The following is a 13,740-nucleotide window of genomic DNA, read 5'->3' on the forward strand; positions in this document are numbered from 1 at the left end:
CTGCCTGCCTTTACTTCTCTATCTCTCAATGGCAATGTAGGGAATGGTATATAAAACATGCATGTGACATCATTACATAGGCTCACATGAGGCTCATAGAGAACCAGTTTTGAAAGATTTTGATATTACTGTAATAAATAATGTGAATGCAAATAAAGCATAGTTAATGCTACAGGAGACATTTTCTAACTCCTTGTTGGGCGGAGGAATTGATTGTGTATTTAAAAGAGCACAGCTGGTTCAGAAGAAAATAAATTAGAGAAATGAAATTAGAGCTGTGCTAATCATATTCTTGGGAGCGTTTTTGTTGACTTATATTGTGCACTGGAGCTGACGGGAGCAAATGTAGGAATGTCTCAATGTTGGCAGCTCGTGGGGGCGGGGAGTCTGCTTTCAAGACAGAATCTTTATTACTTTCAGAATTAACTTTCAAAAAATTGGAAGATAATAGTGTTCAGGAAGCACCACCATTGTCTGATGCTCTTTCTCTCATGCCGTTTCTTCACAGAACTTCTGGATGCCTGCACATTTCACAGAAATTAAGAGCCTGAAACATGTGGTCAGTCATACCTGTCAGTGTGGGGCACCTATTCTGTGCTATAACTGATGTAGAAAGTAAAATGAGTAAACATTATTGTATCTTCTCATAAAACTGTACTTAATATTCTTAGATTTGAGGAGGGAGAAAGTTCTCTATATGAGAATTGGGCCTCTGAATTTGATATCAATGAAACCATACTAACTTTTGGAATTCTGCAAAAGGGACTTAACTTCCAACCCTATTCTATATCTTATCTAATAATTCATCAAATAAAGTTTAAATAACAAATCTGTCTGAAGGAGTCTGAATGATGATGAATAAGCAGAAAACTTCAATATATACAGTGTCAAGGATTTACACAGCAAAATAAAGATGATAATGGACTAGGTATATTTGCTTCTGTATATCATTTTTATATAGCTGAAGAATATCTGTCTCTTTCCTGCCCATTTATTTTTCTTTATATTAAGAAATGAACATATAATTGATATGGTAAATCCATCATTATAATGTACAGTTCCATATATTTAACAGTTACGTTAGTTATATAACCACTACCTGAGTTTGTACATTGTTGATATATGTCTTAACATTTAAAATGAATAAATTCACGTATAATCACTTCTTATTCAGATTAATTGAAAGTAGTAAAAGTATAAAATCCAGTTCTACTGTCTCTTACAGCCAACTTAGAGAAAATATTATCTATAAGAATTTCTCATTAATTTTTAAAATTTATTTTATTTATTTTTTAAATTTTTCTTCTCATATTGATTTATCGAATCACTGTGGGAAAAGTTACTAAGCTTTCAGGTTTAAGTCTCGGTCATACAATGATCAAACACCTCTCCCTTCACCAGTACTCATTTTTCACCGCCAAGAACCCCAATATACCCCCCCACCACTCCTCCCAATGCTTGTGAGGCAGATGATTTCCACTTAAATCTTCTCTACATTGATTACATTCATTATTTCAACAAAAGATCCACCATTATTGTTTAGAATTTCCCCCCAAACAATCAGAATTGCTGAAAAGGCATTGTGAAATACTTTGTTTTCTATAACTGGTTATGAGAATCATATAATGATTTTGGATTTCTGCAAAGAGCCAGATAATTACAAGATTGGTTTCTGTGTGTCTGGTGTTATGGCCGTGCCAGAGAGCCGCTGGTGGGGGACAACTCGTGACCTCGGTAGGGCGTGAAGGACGAGCTGGTACTGCCCCCCTTCCCATGAGACTGCAGTTCCCATCACCGCTGGCTCATACCCGGATTTCCTATAAGCTCTGAGGCAGCGGCCACCTTGCTGCTGTGGGGGGTGGGGGGAGGCGGAAAGGAACAACAACCTTTCCCTCCCGGGGAGGCATGGCGCCTTAGTTTAATGCATGGTCCATTAGCTTTTCTGCCGCAAGCTGCTGGGCTCTGAATTAAGTCCTTTTGCCTCTAGAGCCATGGCGGTGCCAGAGAGCTGCTCGTGGGGGGCAATTCATGACCTCAGTAGGGCGTGAAGGATGAGCCGGTACTGTCCCCCTTCCCATGAGACTGCAGTTGCCCTGTCACCGCTGACTCATACCTGGATTCCCAATAAGCTCTGAGGCGGTGGCCACCTTGTATGCGGTCCAGATGCATTTCTGCCAAAAGTGGCTGGGTTTCGAGGTTTGTTTCTGAGTCTCTGGGATCATGGCTGTTAAGCAGCTTGATCAGGAGCCAGAGAGGCCATTTGTAGGTGGCGACTCGGGGTCTCGCTGGGATGGGGAGGAAAGAGCCGGTACCACCTCCATCTGGTGAGGCCTCACATGTCTTGTCACTGCAGGCCCAAACCTGACTGTCCAGTGGCCTCTGGAGGATGGCTGTCACCAGGCCTCCAAGGGGAACAGACCAAGGCACGAAACCTATTCCCACCTGGAGTGGCCCAGCGTCAATAACCTACTGCAGGAACAGGACACATTTTTACCAAAAGCCTTTGGTTTCCGAGATTTGTTTCGGAGTCTCTGGGATCATGGCCGTTAAGCAGTTCAATTAGGAACGAGAGAAGCCATGCCTCCAATTATATAGCTGAGCTGGAGGTGGTTTGTGGGTGTGTCTCCCCCATACCTAACTTTTGGCTATTTACTTTCTTGGTAAACTTTGCCCCAAGTTTTTGGGGTCTGACCAAAGGCACAGCAGCAATTTTGGGGTATCTGAAAGTCTGACATTGCCATCAGGCTGCTGATGCACTTGCCTCACAGGTACAGATTGACCTGCTGACGGCACCATACCCCCGATTTCTCATTAATTTTTATCAGCTATTTTTCCCCTTTTATTACAGTTTATGGTAGCCCTCAAGAAATGTTGACTGGAAGCCTATTTTTAATATTATTTGATATTGGATTTTGGGGAATGGGTTTTTTACCTGTGAAAAGCCATGAGTTCCAGGCTTGCCCTTCTTCCACTAATAAGAATAAATGGACAAGATGGCACTACAGTTTTCAAATATTAAATAGTAATAGCACAGTAGATTGATCCTTGAAAGAAAACAGGTAACCAGCAAGATGACCCAGCTGTGCCTGGAACTCATGTACATATCAACGTAACCCAAGAAAGTTCATCAAATTGATTAGGAAGCAGAGATATGACCTAGGCAAGACAAGGTGATATTCTAAGAATATCTAAGTGTGAGTACTGCAAAGGATAGAAATCTGCAGCATATACCCCCCAGAGCTTTGTTGTCTGTCTTTTTGAGTCCTTATGGTAATAATTTTCATTGTGTAGAATAGTAGGCAACAAATCATATATATGAAGGAAAATATATATACATATAACAGAGAATCCAGCAAGCTACTGAAAGTATCCCGCCTGCACAGCAGAGCCTGGCAAGCTACCCATGGGGTATTTGATATGCCAAAAACAGTAACAATAATAGGTCTCATTCCCCTGACCCCGAAAGAGCCTCCAATACAATCCCATTGGGAAAGATGAGTAAGAAGAGGCTGCTAGCGCTCTTTACAATAGCCAGAAACTGGAAGAAACCTGAATGCCCAAGAACAGATGACTGGTTAAAGAAACTTTGGTACATCTACACAATGGAGTACTATGTAGCTCTTAGAAAAGATGAAGTCATGAAATTTACATACAAGTGGTACAATATGGAAAGTATCATGCTAAGCGAAATGAGTCAGAAAGAGAGGGATAGACATAGAAAGATTGCATTCATCTGGGGGATATAAAGTAACAAAGTATGAGATTAATACCCAAGAATAGCTGAGATCAGCACCAGGAGGATTACTCCATAACTTAGAGGCCAGCCAGGTATCCTAGAGGAAAGGGCAGTTCAGATAGAGAAGGGAGCACCAAATAAAGTATGTTTGGAGGATCCTCCCAGGAGGGGAGATGCATGTCGAAAGTAGACTATGGACTGAACATGTTTGCCACTCAATGCCTCTTTTGCAGACCACAACACCCAAAAGGAGAGAGAGAACACAGGGGATTGCCCTGCCACAGAGACAGGGGGGATGGGGGGATGGGGGTGGGAGGGATATTATCCATGGTGGTGGAAAATGGGCACTGGTGGAGGGATGGGTATCTGATCATTGTATAATTGAAACCAAAGCACAAAAAATTGTAAATCTACAACTTTAAAAACAATAAAATAAAATAAAGGGGAAAAAAAATAAAATTAAAAAAAAAAAGAAGAGGCTGCTAAAATCTCAGGACTGGGACGAATTGGAGACGTTACTGGCGCCTGCTCGAGTATCTTGATGACCAACAGGATGACAGTGATACAGTGATACAGTGTGTAGAATGAAATTAAAGTAAATCAGACTGATCAAAGAATAATTGTGAGAGACCTATAAACTGAACTATTTCCAGGGCTCGGAGGGGCTAGGAATCATTCATATTTCCACTATCCAGAATGAAAAGTCTTCATCGAACATTAAGGATTTCACTAAACGCCATGCCTTGGTTGTGGAGCTAGAACAGCTTTAGATTAAAACTGCATTGTGACTATGAATACCAAGGGTGAAACTAGCTTTTGTAGGATCAAACTCATCTGCAAGTAACTTAACTGCTTTCTAAAATAAACCTTAATACTCATTAAAGGAGACAATAAAATCTAACTACTCAACAATGTGGTATCTATGATTAAATGAAAACATTATTAGATATGCAAAGAAGGATCAAATGTGATCAAGTGGAGAAAAATCAGTTGATAGAAACACAACTACAAGCCAGAGATGATGATATTCACAAAATGCAGGGATACACAGAAATATGTTTTTAAAGGAAAATTTTAGTTGTCTATTTTGCTACAAATTTAATCAAAATATTTACATTTTCTTTTACTATAGGAATCATTTGTGTTTTATTTCTTTTTACTTAATCAGTCTCACTATGGCTTCATTAATTATATTAAACTTTTCCAAAACATTGGGTTTTATAATTTTTCATTATTGTTTTAAAGTTTTCCTTCTTTGATGGACATTCGTGGAAGATCTTACACCATTGCTACCATTCCCTATAAAATTATTATTTAAATTTAATTTGTTGTTTTTTATTTTTCACTTTAAACAAGCAACAATTTGACTCAACCTTTTTGTTGTGTTATTTGCTACTGCCAACACTGACTTTTATTTTACATCAATTTTATAATAATAATAATGAGGTTTAAGGAAAAATCAATTTCAGCAAAAGGTAATGAAATAGCAAATAACTTTCTCAACTTTGAGGTGGATTAAAAAAATTAGCACACAAGGCTCAACCTGTAAAAACATGTTAATAATCTCTCGTACAAGGGACTGTGTACCTAGGTCAAGAACAACCTAGGTCTAGAACAGCATGAGGAACAACCTGGCACCTGAAGTGTGCGGGAGGAAGAGAGTGGCATGGAATGCCTTCAAGAGCGTCGAAGAAATAGCTAAGAGGACGAAGAACCTCCAGCTCCAGGCACAGCTCGTCCACTCCACCGTTCTCCCTGCACTAACATTTGCCTTAGAGACCTGGGCCCCACGAAAACAGGATGAGAACACTATTCGGGTCTCCCAAAGAAGAATCGAAAGAGCTGTGCTTAGAGTATCATGCTTCACTCAAATGAGAGAAAGAATCCGGAGTTCCAACCTCCATCGACGATGGAGAATCAGAGATGCTGTCTCGTTTTCCAAGGCGTCGAAAATCAGATGGACTGGTCACGTAATGAGATTTAAAGACAACCGCTGGACTAGAGCCATTACTGACTGGATTCCACGGGACGTCAAAAGATCGCGTGGCCGAAGTGACATCTGCAATTGTTTGTTCATTGCAGCACTCTTTACAATAGCCAGAATCTGGAAAAAACCTGAGTGCCCGAGAACAGATGACTGGTTAAAGAAACTTTGGTACATCTACACAATGGAGTACTATGTAGCTGTTAGAAAAGATGAAGTCATGCAATTTACATACAAGTGGTACTACATGGAAAGTGTCATGTTAAGTGAAATGAGTCAGAAAGAGCGGGATAGACAGAAATATTGCATTCATCTGGGGAACATAAAGCAACAAAAAGGGAGACTAACACGCAGGAGTGGCTGAGATTAGTACCAGGAATTTTGCTCCATGACTTGGAGGCCAGCCACACATGCTAGGGGAAAAGGAAGCTCAGATAGAGAAGAGAGCACCAAATAAAGGGTGTTGTGAGGATCCTCCCAGGGAGGGAGAAGCATGCTGGAAGTAGACTATAGACCAAACATGATTGCTACTCAATGCCTCTCTTGCAAAACACAGGACCCAAAAGAAGAGAGAGAGAACAAGGGGGAATGCTCTGCCACAGAGGCAGGGTGGGATGAGGGGGGACGGGGGGGGGGGAAGGGATGCTGGGACCCGTGGTGGTGGAGGATGGGCGCTGGTGGAGGGATGGGTACTTGATCATTGTATAACTGAAACCCAAGCACACAAATTTGTAGGTCTATAACTGTACCTCATGGTGTTTCACTAATAAAAAAAAAAATAAAGACAGAAAAATAAAAATATACTCTGAATCACTGGGGAAAAAAAAGATCGTGTGGCCGCCCACCTACAAGCCTACGAGGTGGTCAGACTCCTTCATCAAGACCCTGAACGATCGGTTTAAGGCTCTTCGTGTTCCTAGAACAAGCAGACGCCATTGGGCTACACTAGCACGCAACAGGGATGAATGGAGACGTTACTGGAGCCCGCTCAAGCAAATCGATGAGTAATGGAATATCAGGTGATCAAGGGATCAAGTACAAAGGCTTAATGACTCCAGGGTGAGATACAACAATCTTCACATGCTTTCTTCTAAGGAAACTTTTAAAAATCATTTTTAGCAAATTATTCATAACAATCAATACAAAATAAATTATTTAGGGCCTATTGGGGCAGGCTTGGATGGTGATTAGGAAATTCAAAATAATGGTGGTGGCAAGGTGAAATGGTGGTGGAATTAGTGTTGGAATATTGAATGTAATAAATTATTTTGAACAGTTTTATAAAAATAAAATTAAACTTAAAAAGAAAAGAAAGTTTTTCTTCTCATTTTCAGCTTTTAGCTTTAGTTCTTCTCTTCTATTTTTTACCTAATTATTTATTTTTTAGTTTGAGGGGAGCCACAGCCAGTGATTCCCCTGGTTCTGCGCTCAGGGATCACTCCTGTTGGGGCTCAGGGAACCATGTAGCGTGTGTGGATCAAACCTGGGTTGTCACATGCAAGGCAAGAGTCCTGCCTACTGTACTATCTCTCCAGCCTCCGAACCAGACAGGATTCTAATCAGTCCTTTTGTTGATATGGTGTATCACATTAACTGATCGGCATTATTTTACCATTCTTGTGTCCCTAGAATGAATCCGACTTCATGTATGACTCTTTTTATTCTATTTTTAAAATTCAGTTCACTAAGATTTTGTTGAGGATCTTTGCATCTTGTTCATCAGGAATATTAGTCTGTAATCTTCTCCTCCTCCTCCTCCTCCTCCTCCTCCTCCTCCTCCTCCTCCTCCTCCTTCTCCTTCTCCTTCTCCTTTTTCTGACACAACCAGCGATGCTCAGGTGTTATTCCTGCACTCAGGAATTACTCCTGGCCGTGCTTGGGGGACCATATGGGATGCTGGGGATGGAACCGGGGTCGACTCCCTACCCACTGTATTATCGCTCTGGCCCTGTAATCTTTTGAGTAATATCTCTGGTTTTGGTATTGGGTAATGTTGGTTTTACATAAGATGTTAGAAAGAATTACTGTTTATTTATTCATTTGTTTGTTTTAAGAATTTGAGAAAGATGGGTTAATAGGTCTTCTTTGTTAACATTTTAATTTTTTCTGTGCCAGGGCCTCACACGTGCAAGGCAAGTGCTTTTCCACTTAATTACATCTTCTATCCCAATAGGTTCTCTTTGAAGATTCAGTAGAATTCTTTAGTAAATTTGTCAAGACCTGGGCTTTTGTTTTCCATGCCTCCCAATCACAATCAGGCCTGAGCTGAGGTATGAATGGGGTGGGTTTAGTGTACCTTCTCTTTCTATACACGGGTATCAAGAACACAGCCTGTGGTAAGCATCAGGAGGCCTGAGGGAAATTTTGTATTCCTGTTTCAGTTTCCCTACTGGTAATAAGTCCATTCCCACTTTTTATTTCCTCCTGACTCAGTTTTGGAAGTTATAAGATTCTGAGCATTCATTCATATCTTCTGAATTCTCCAAATTAGTTGCATAAAGTTGCTCATAGTACTCTATGATCTTTTATATATGAGGTATCTGTTAAAACTTCTTTAATTTCATTTTTTACTTTATTTTCTCTTTTTTTCTTTGAGTCTGGCTAAGAGTTTGCCAATCTCGTAATTTTATTTTTTAAAAAACCAGCTGTTGGCTTCACTGAACTTTTATATTTTTTCTTGATTTCTATATAATTTTATTTTTACCCTAAATTTTATCATTTCCTTTATTCTATTTACTATTGGTTCCACTAACCTTTGTTCTAATTTCTGGAACTGTGAATTTAAGTTTTTCCTTGTTTTTGATATGTCTGTATTTCTATGAGCACTCTTCTTAGGACAGATTTTGCTGTGTCCTGGTGGGTTTTGATGATAGCTTCAATCTTGTTTATTTCGAGGAATTCTTTTATCTCTTTGATGTTGCCTTTGATCCAATGATTGTTCAATAGTATGCTGCTTAGTTTCCAAATATTTGAATTTTTCCCAACCTTTAAAAAAAATTAAAGCACTGTGATTTAGAGTACTGTTAATGAAGTTTCATGAAAAAAATGTTCATCTTCCCCACCTGTCCCCCATTTTGAAGGTATTTATAGCTTTTAGAACTTAAGAGTTTTCAGACACAAAAACATGTTTGATATAAGGTTGATACTGGAATGTTAAGATCTCATTCTTTTGGTTATATTTTTGTTTTTTACAGGCCATACCTGGTGGTGCTCAGGGGCTACTCCTGGCTTTGTGCTTAGTAATTACTACCAGCAGTGCTTAGGGGACCATATGAGGTGCCAGGGATCAAACCTAGGCCAGACTTGTACAAGGCAAATACCCTATCCACTGTACTATTGCAGCGGCTTGTAGATCTCATTTCTTGTTTTGTTTTTGTTTTGGGGTCACACCCAGAAATGCTCAGGGGTTACCCTGGACAGTGTGTAGAGGACCATGTGGGATGCTGGGAATTGAACCTGGGTTGGCCGCGTGTAAGGCAAGGGCTCTACCCATTGTACTATCTCTCCAGTCCCACCTAGATCTTTAGGCCTATTTACACGCACACACACACACACACAAGCATGCATATACACACACTCACACTCACACAACAAACAAGTGCACCTTAAGACACCAGCAAAAACTAAAAGATATTACTATGATTACTGTGGACTCCAAAGGAAGATCTGTACGAGCCATCTGCAAGTCCAGGAACGATGGGCGAGGAAGCCAGCAGACTCAGCAATGGTCATTGGGAGCTGATTCTAGGCAAGCGGGGAATTGTGGGCCTTGCTAGAGACTGGGACTTGTTCTTGGGAGAACTGTCAGCCAGCTCAAGATGACCCACTTACCTTGAACCGATAAGGCAATGAAAATGGGACTCCTACTCCTACTCTGGAGAAACCCACCCCTTGTCTTCAGAAATGGGGAGGAAAACAGTGAATGTCAAAGGTGGCATTCACTTAGGTACCATGCCTGTGCTTCTCATTGTTATATCTGAAAGCTGTCTGAAGTTCATCTCACATCTCATGCCTGTCACCAAATCTGTGAAATAACAAAAGCCATACAGTTTTTTAAAATTGAATCAGTGTAATACACACATTTACAAAGTTGTTCATGTTTGGATTTGAGTCATATAATGTTCCAACACCCATCCTTTCACCAGTGTACTTTTCCCACCACCAGTGGTCCCAGTCTCCCAACCACCCCCCACCCTGTCCCACATGTCCTCTGTGGCAGGCACTTTTCTTCTCTCTCTCTCTCTCTCTCTCTCTCTCTCTCTCTCTCTCTCTCTCCTTTTGGGCCTTATGGTTTGTAATGCAGATCGTGAAAGGTTATTAGGTATATCAGGTATATCCCTTTACCTGTGCCCTTCCTCCCCCCCGCCCCCCCGCAAGACCATTCAGCTTTAAAGATGTAATTTTGCTTTACCTGGGCTAGAGAGAGAGAGAGCCCAGGCGTTAAGGTTCTTTTCTTTCATATGGCTGATGTGGGTTTAATTTGTGGTACCACATTCATTCCCCTGAGCACCACCACCTCTGTGGTCTCTGAACAGAGAGCCAGGAGTAAGTCCTGAGTACTACCAGATGTGTCCTAAAAACATAGAAACAAACCCAAAAAAATCACCAGAGCAGATAATTAGTGATCATATTATAACATGTCAAAACTTTTTGCAACTTCATTTCATCTCTTTCTTCCTTGAAATGGAGAAATGCACATTGGAGTTAGGAAAAGCTGAAGCACCGACTAGTCTGAGATTAATAATTTGGATGGTGTGACAATCTCTCTGTGAGAAAAACTGCTCCTTGCTCTCCTTTGGCTCTGATTGTGTCAAAGTTGACCTTTAAGAAAACTTTTGTGCTAATATGGACTCCAAGTCCCTGGCTGGGCAGGCAGTACCCGTGCCAGTGGAGACTGCACAGTAGAATCCATTTTAACCTCTAGCCTTCTTGCTCTTCATACTAAAGACTAAAACCCTCTTCATACTACCATACACAGTTCCAGTGATGTTTTGCCACCATTTTCTGTACATCTGGTATGTTCTTTTCATGTTCCTCAATTATGTATTGTTTTCATTCTCCCTCGCCACCATATTTGTGGTTTTTTTTAAAAAAAATTTATTAGTGAAACACCATGAGGTACAGTTGTAGACTTTTTGTGCTGGGGTTTCAGTTATACAATGATTGAGTACCCATCCCTCCACCAGTGCCCATTCTCCACCACCACTGATCCCAGTATCCCTCCCACCCCCCAACCCCCCCATCCCACCCTGCCTCTGTGGTAGGGCATTCTCTTTTGTTCTCTCTCTCCTTTTGGGTGCTGTGGTTTGCAAAAGAGGCATTAAGGCACCACCATATTTGAATTTTCTGAAAAACTACTAGAGTATGTGTAAACTGTTATGCCAACTGTCTCTGAAGTGCATAAAGCAGACCCTTACTTCTCTTTGACACTTCTCCAGCATCTGCTGGTGAACATACATTCCACCGTAAGTTGTTTTCTTACCAACAAAATCCCTCTTTTCTTTCAGCTGTTTGTATTTTCTTAGAGGACACATATTTGGAATATTAATGGATTCCCTTGATCATTAATACAGTTCTGGAACCCTCATATTGGTAATATCAAACTCATAATACACACACTTTTGTGTAGTCATATCTCTGGGTTAGTGCTTTTTTTTTCTTTTTGGGTCACACCAAGCGATTCTCTGGGGATACTCCTGGCTCTTCACTCAGGAATTACTCCTGGCAGTGCTGGGGGATCATATGGGATGCCAGGGATCAAACCTTGGTCAGCCACATGCAAGGCAGAGGCCATACCCTCTGTGCTATTGCTCTGGCCCCGTTAGTGATTTTTACGTACAGGCTAGTTAACCTGTTTTTAGGCAGGTGCTACATGTAGCACTATTAAGTCTTGTTAAATTACACATACAGAAAAGTTGTTCGTCTTTTTGTGAAAGGTCTGTGGGAACATTAGGAGCTACTAAAAGGGAAAGATACTTTTATAGTAGAAGTCAACAGTGACAGCCTACAAAACTGTATAAAGCAAAGGTTTACTTTGGGACAGCTGATAAACCAGGTGGATTTTGCTCTTCTCTTCCCACGGAGAGCAGGGACATTAAATAATGGCATTTGCTGTGGGGGTGGTGGAGGGATCAGTGGTTTGTTTGTTTGACCCCAGGAGCACTAGACTCTGCTCAATCAACCACTTGTCATGAACCCACCTGGAGATCTCAGGACTGGACTTGTCTTGGTGAAAGAGAAATAGGAAGGTAAATTCCTAAAGTGACCTGGGAAGAAATGAAATGCTACATTCCCTGAAAGCGTGTCACAGAATGTTGAAGACAGATTGCCACATTGAATTCAGAGTCCCAGGCATTGAGTTTGCCTCCTGGTGGGCAGATTTCCAGTTAGTTTTTTCTTAAATAGGCAGCAGTAGCACTGCATGAACAATATGTCATATAAAAAGTTACCCTAAGAAGTCATATAAAAGTAGAAGGTCTTTACAGGCATACAGAGGGGGGCGGGGGGGGGGGATAGGTGAGACATTAGCAAAATAACCCATTGTTGTGGAAATGTTACTTTTACTTAAGAAAAAAGCAAGGGGGTCTTATCAGGAAGGTTACCCAAATTGTGTTGATGAGAAAATTTTAGTTTGATTTAAAAAATTTTTAAAAATTCAACCTGGATACCACAGAGACAGACAGAAAGCGCTGGGATTCTTTTCCTTTCACATCCTAGTGCAAACCAAAAGAACAAGAGCAAACTGATCAACACTTTGATTGATTTAAAATACCACTCTTGGAAGGAACTGGAACTGCAATTAAATTGAGAAAATTGTTTTTATGAGATGGTGTTTAGCACAACTGACTCTGTTTTGGGTCTACTGTCTCCTTTTAAACAATTGCCCCTTTTGTAACTATTATCAAGATTATTACCAATGTTTGGAGAGGATTTCAGAGCTATGGTCCCCAAGTAAAATACAAACAAATAAAATAAGTCAGAGAAAAATCCTACTGATGAAGTCACATATTTAAGCCAAATGTTGTGTTTGTCATGAAAAAGTGCTGAAAATGCTCCAAAAAAGATTGTTGTATTTCACCCAGGGACCAATATGCCCTTCTATAGAGATCACTAACATGTTGTTAAAAGTTGAGACTTGTATGCTTATATATATGTGTGTGTGTACATATATATATAGATATACATATATATCTGTAATAAAAAAATATTTCCCTCTAAGATTGGTTACCTCCTACTTTAAGCCCAATCAATGTGGTATAGTACTGTTGGAGTATGGGTAGAGTGTGTCATATGAAGTGTTGGCTGCGCGGTCCAGGAATAGGTTTCATTCATGGGTCAGGCTTGGCCTGAGTATTTGGAAAGTGGCTGTGAGCATTGCAGAGGTTGAGTTCTGGAGGTTTTTGGCTGCTAGGGTTGGGTCCCTTGGGGTGGGGAGGGCTCTCACCCGCCCTCCTCTGGGGTGCCCTGAGTGAAACAGCCTGATACGGGGTTCGGCGGCATGGTCATGGTGAATGTCATGTTATGCTCCCTTCCGGGAGAAAAGGACATGAAACTCTGGATGGTGGTCGATGATGAGTTTATCTGGCACCAGCCAGAGGTGGCTTATGGGTGTGATTGCTGAGTTGCTGAAGACAGTGGGATACAAGTGAAGGATCCCTGTTCTTGGTCTCATTGAATCCAGAGCTCCCAGTCATAAAGTCCCACACAGCTGGGTTTGGCCAGAGATTTTAAGGATCATAGTTTATAGTATCATAGTTTTAGCCTAGAAGTTTAATACAATGAAATAATTCTATGGGGAAGTCAATTGTAGTGACTTTAGAAAGAGAAGAAATTGGGGCTGAAATGACAGTACAGTGGGTAGGGGCCTTGACTTGCAAGTCTACCAAGAGTGATCCCTGAGTACAGAGCCAGGGGTAACCCCTGAAAATTGCTGGGTGTAGTCCAAAAACAAAAGAAAAAATTTAGTAAAAAAAGAATTTAGTCACAAATTAGTCACAGGGCAGTCTTAGAACTTTCTTGT

The 13,740-nt window shown here is 40.8% G+C and overlaps 1 protein-coding gene, 1 non-coding gene and 1 pseudogene across 2 annotated transcripts in view; 1 reads left to right on the top strand and 2 right to left on the bottom strand.

Moving 5' to 3' along the window:
• LOC130030647 (inhibitor of carbonic anhydrase-like) overlaps positions 1 to 1,068 on the top strand; it is a 36,501-nt gene extending 35,433 nt beyond the window's left edge. The window contains exon 17 of the mRNA XM_056122001.1: positions 509 to 1,068. Within this exon, the coding sequence (XP_055977976.1) occupies positions 509 to 543 (35 nt within the window). The 3' untranslated portion in view covers positions 544 to 1,068. The remainder of the gene's footprint in view (positions 1 to 508) is intronic.
• Positions 1,069 to 7,955: 6,887 nt separating this feature from the next.
• On the bottom strand, positions 7,956 to 8,073 carry LOC130030883 (uncharacterized; annotated as a pseudogene).
• Positions 8,074 to 12,359: 4,286 nt separating this feature from the next.
• LOC130030871 (small nucleolar RNA SNORA31) lies at positions 12,360 to 12,487 on the bottom strand. Its single transcript, XR_008793539.1, has one exon. It is a non-coding gene; the product is annotated as a small nucleolar RNA SNORA31 (small nucleolar RNA).
• Between the last annotated feature and the right edge of the window lie 1,253 nt (positions 12,488 to 13,740).

The sequence above is a fragment of the Sorex fumeus genome, unplaced genomic scaffold (assembly GCF_029834395.1).
Source record: "Sorex fumeus unplaced genomic scaffold, SorFum_2.1 ptg000044l, whole genome shotgun sequence".
Lineage (NCBI taxonomy): Eukaryota > Metazoa > Chordata > Mammalia > Eulipotyphla > Soricidae > Sorex > Sorex fumeus.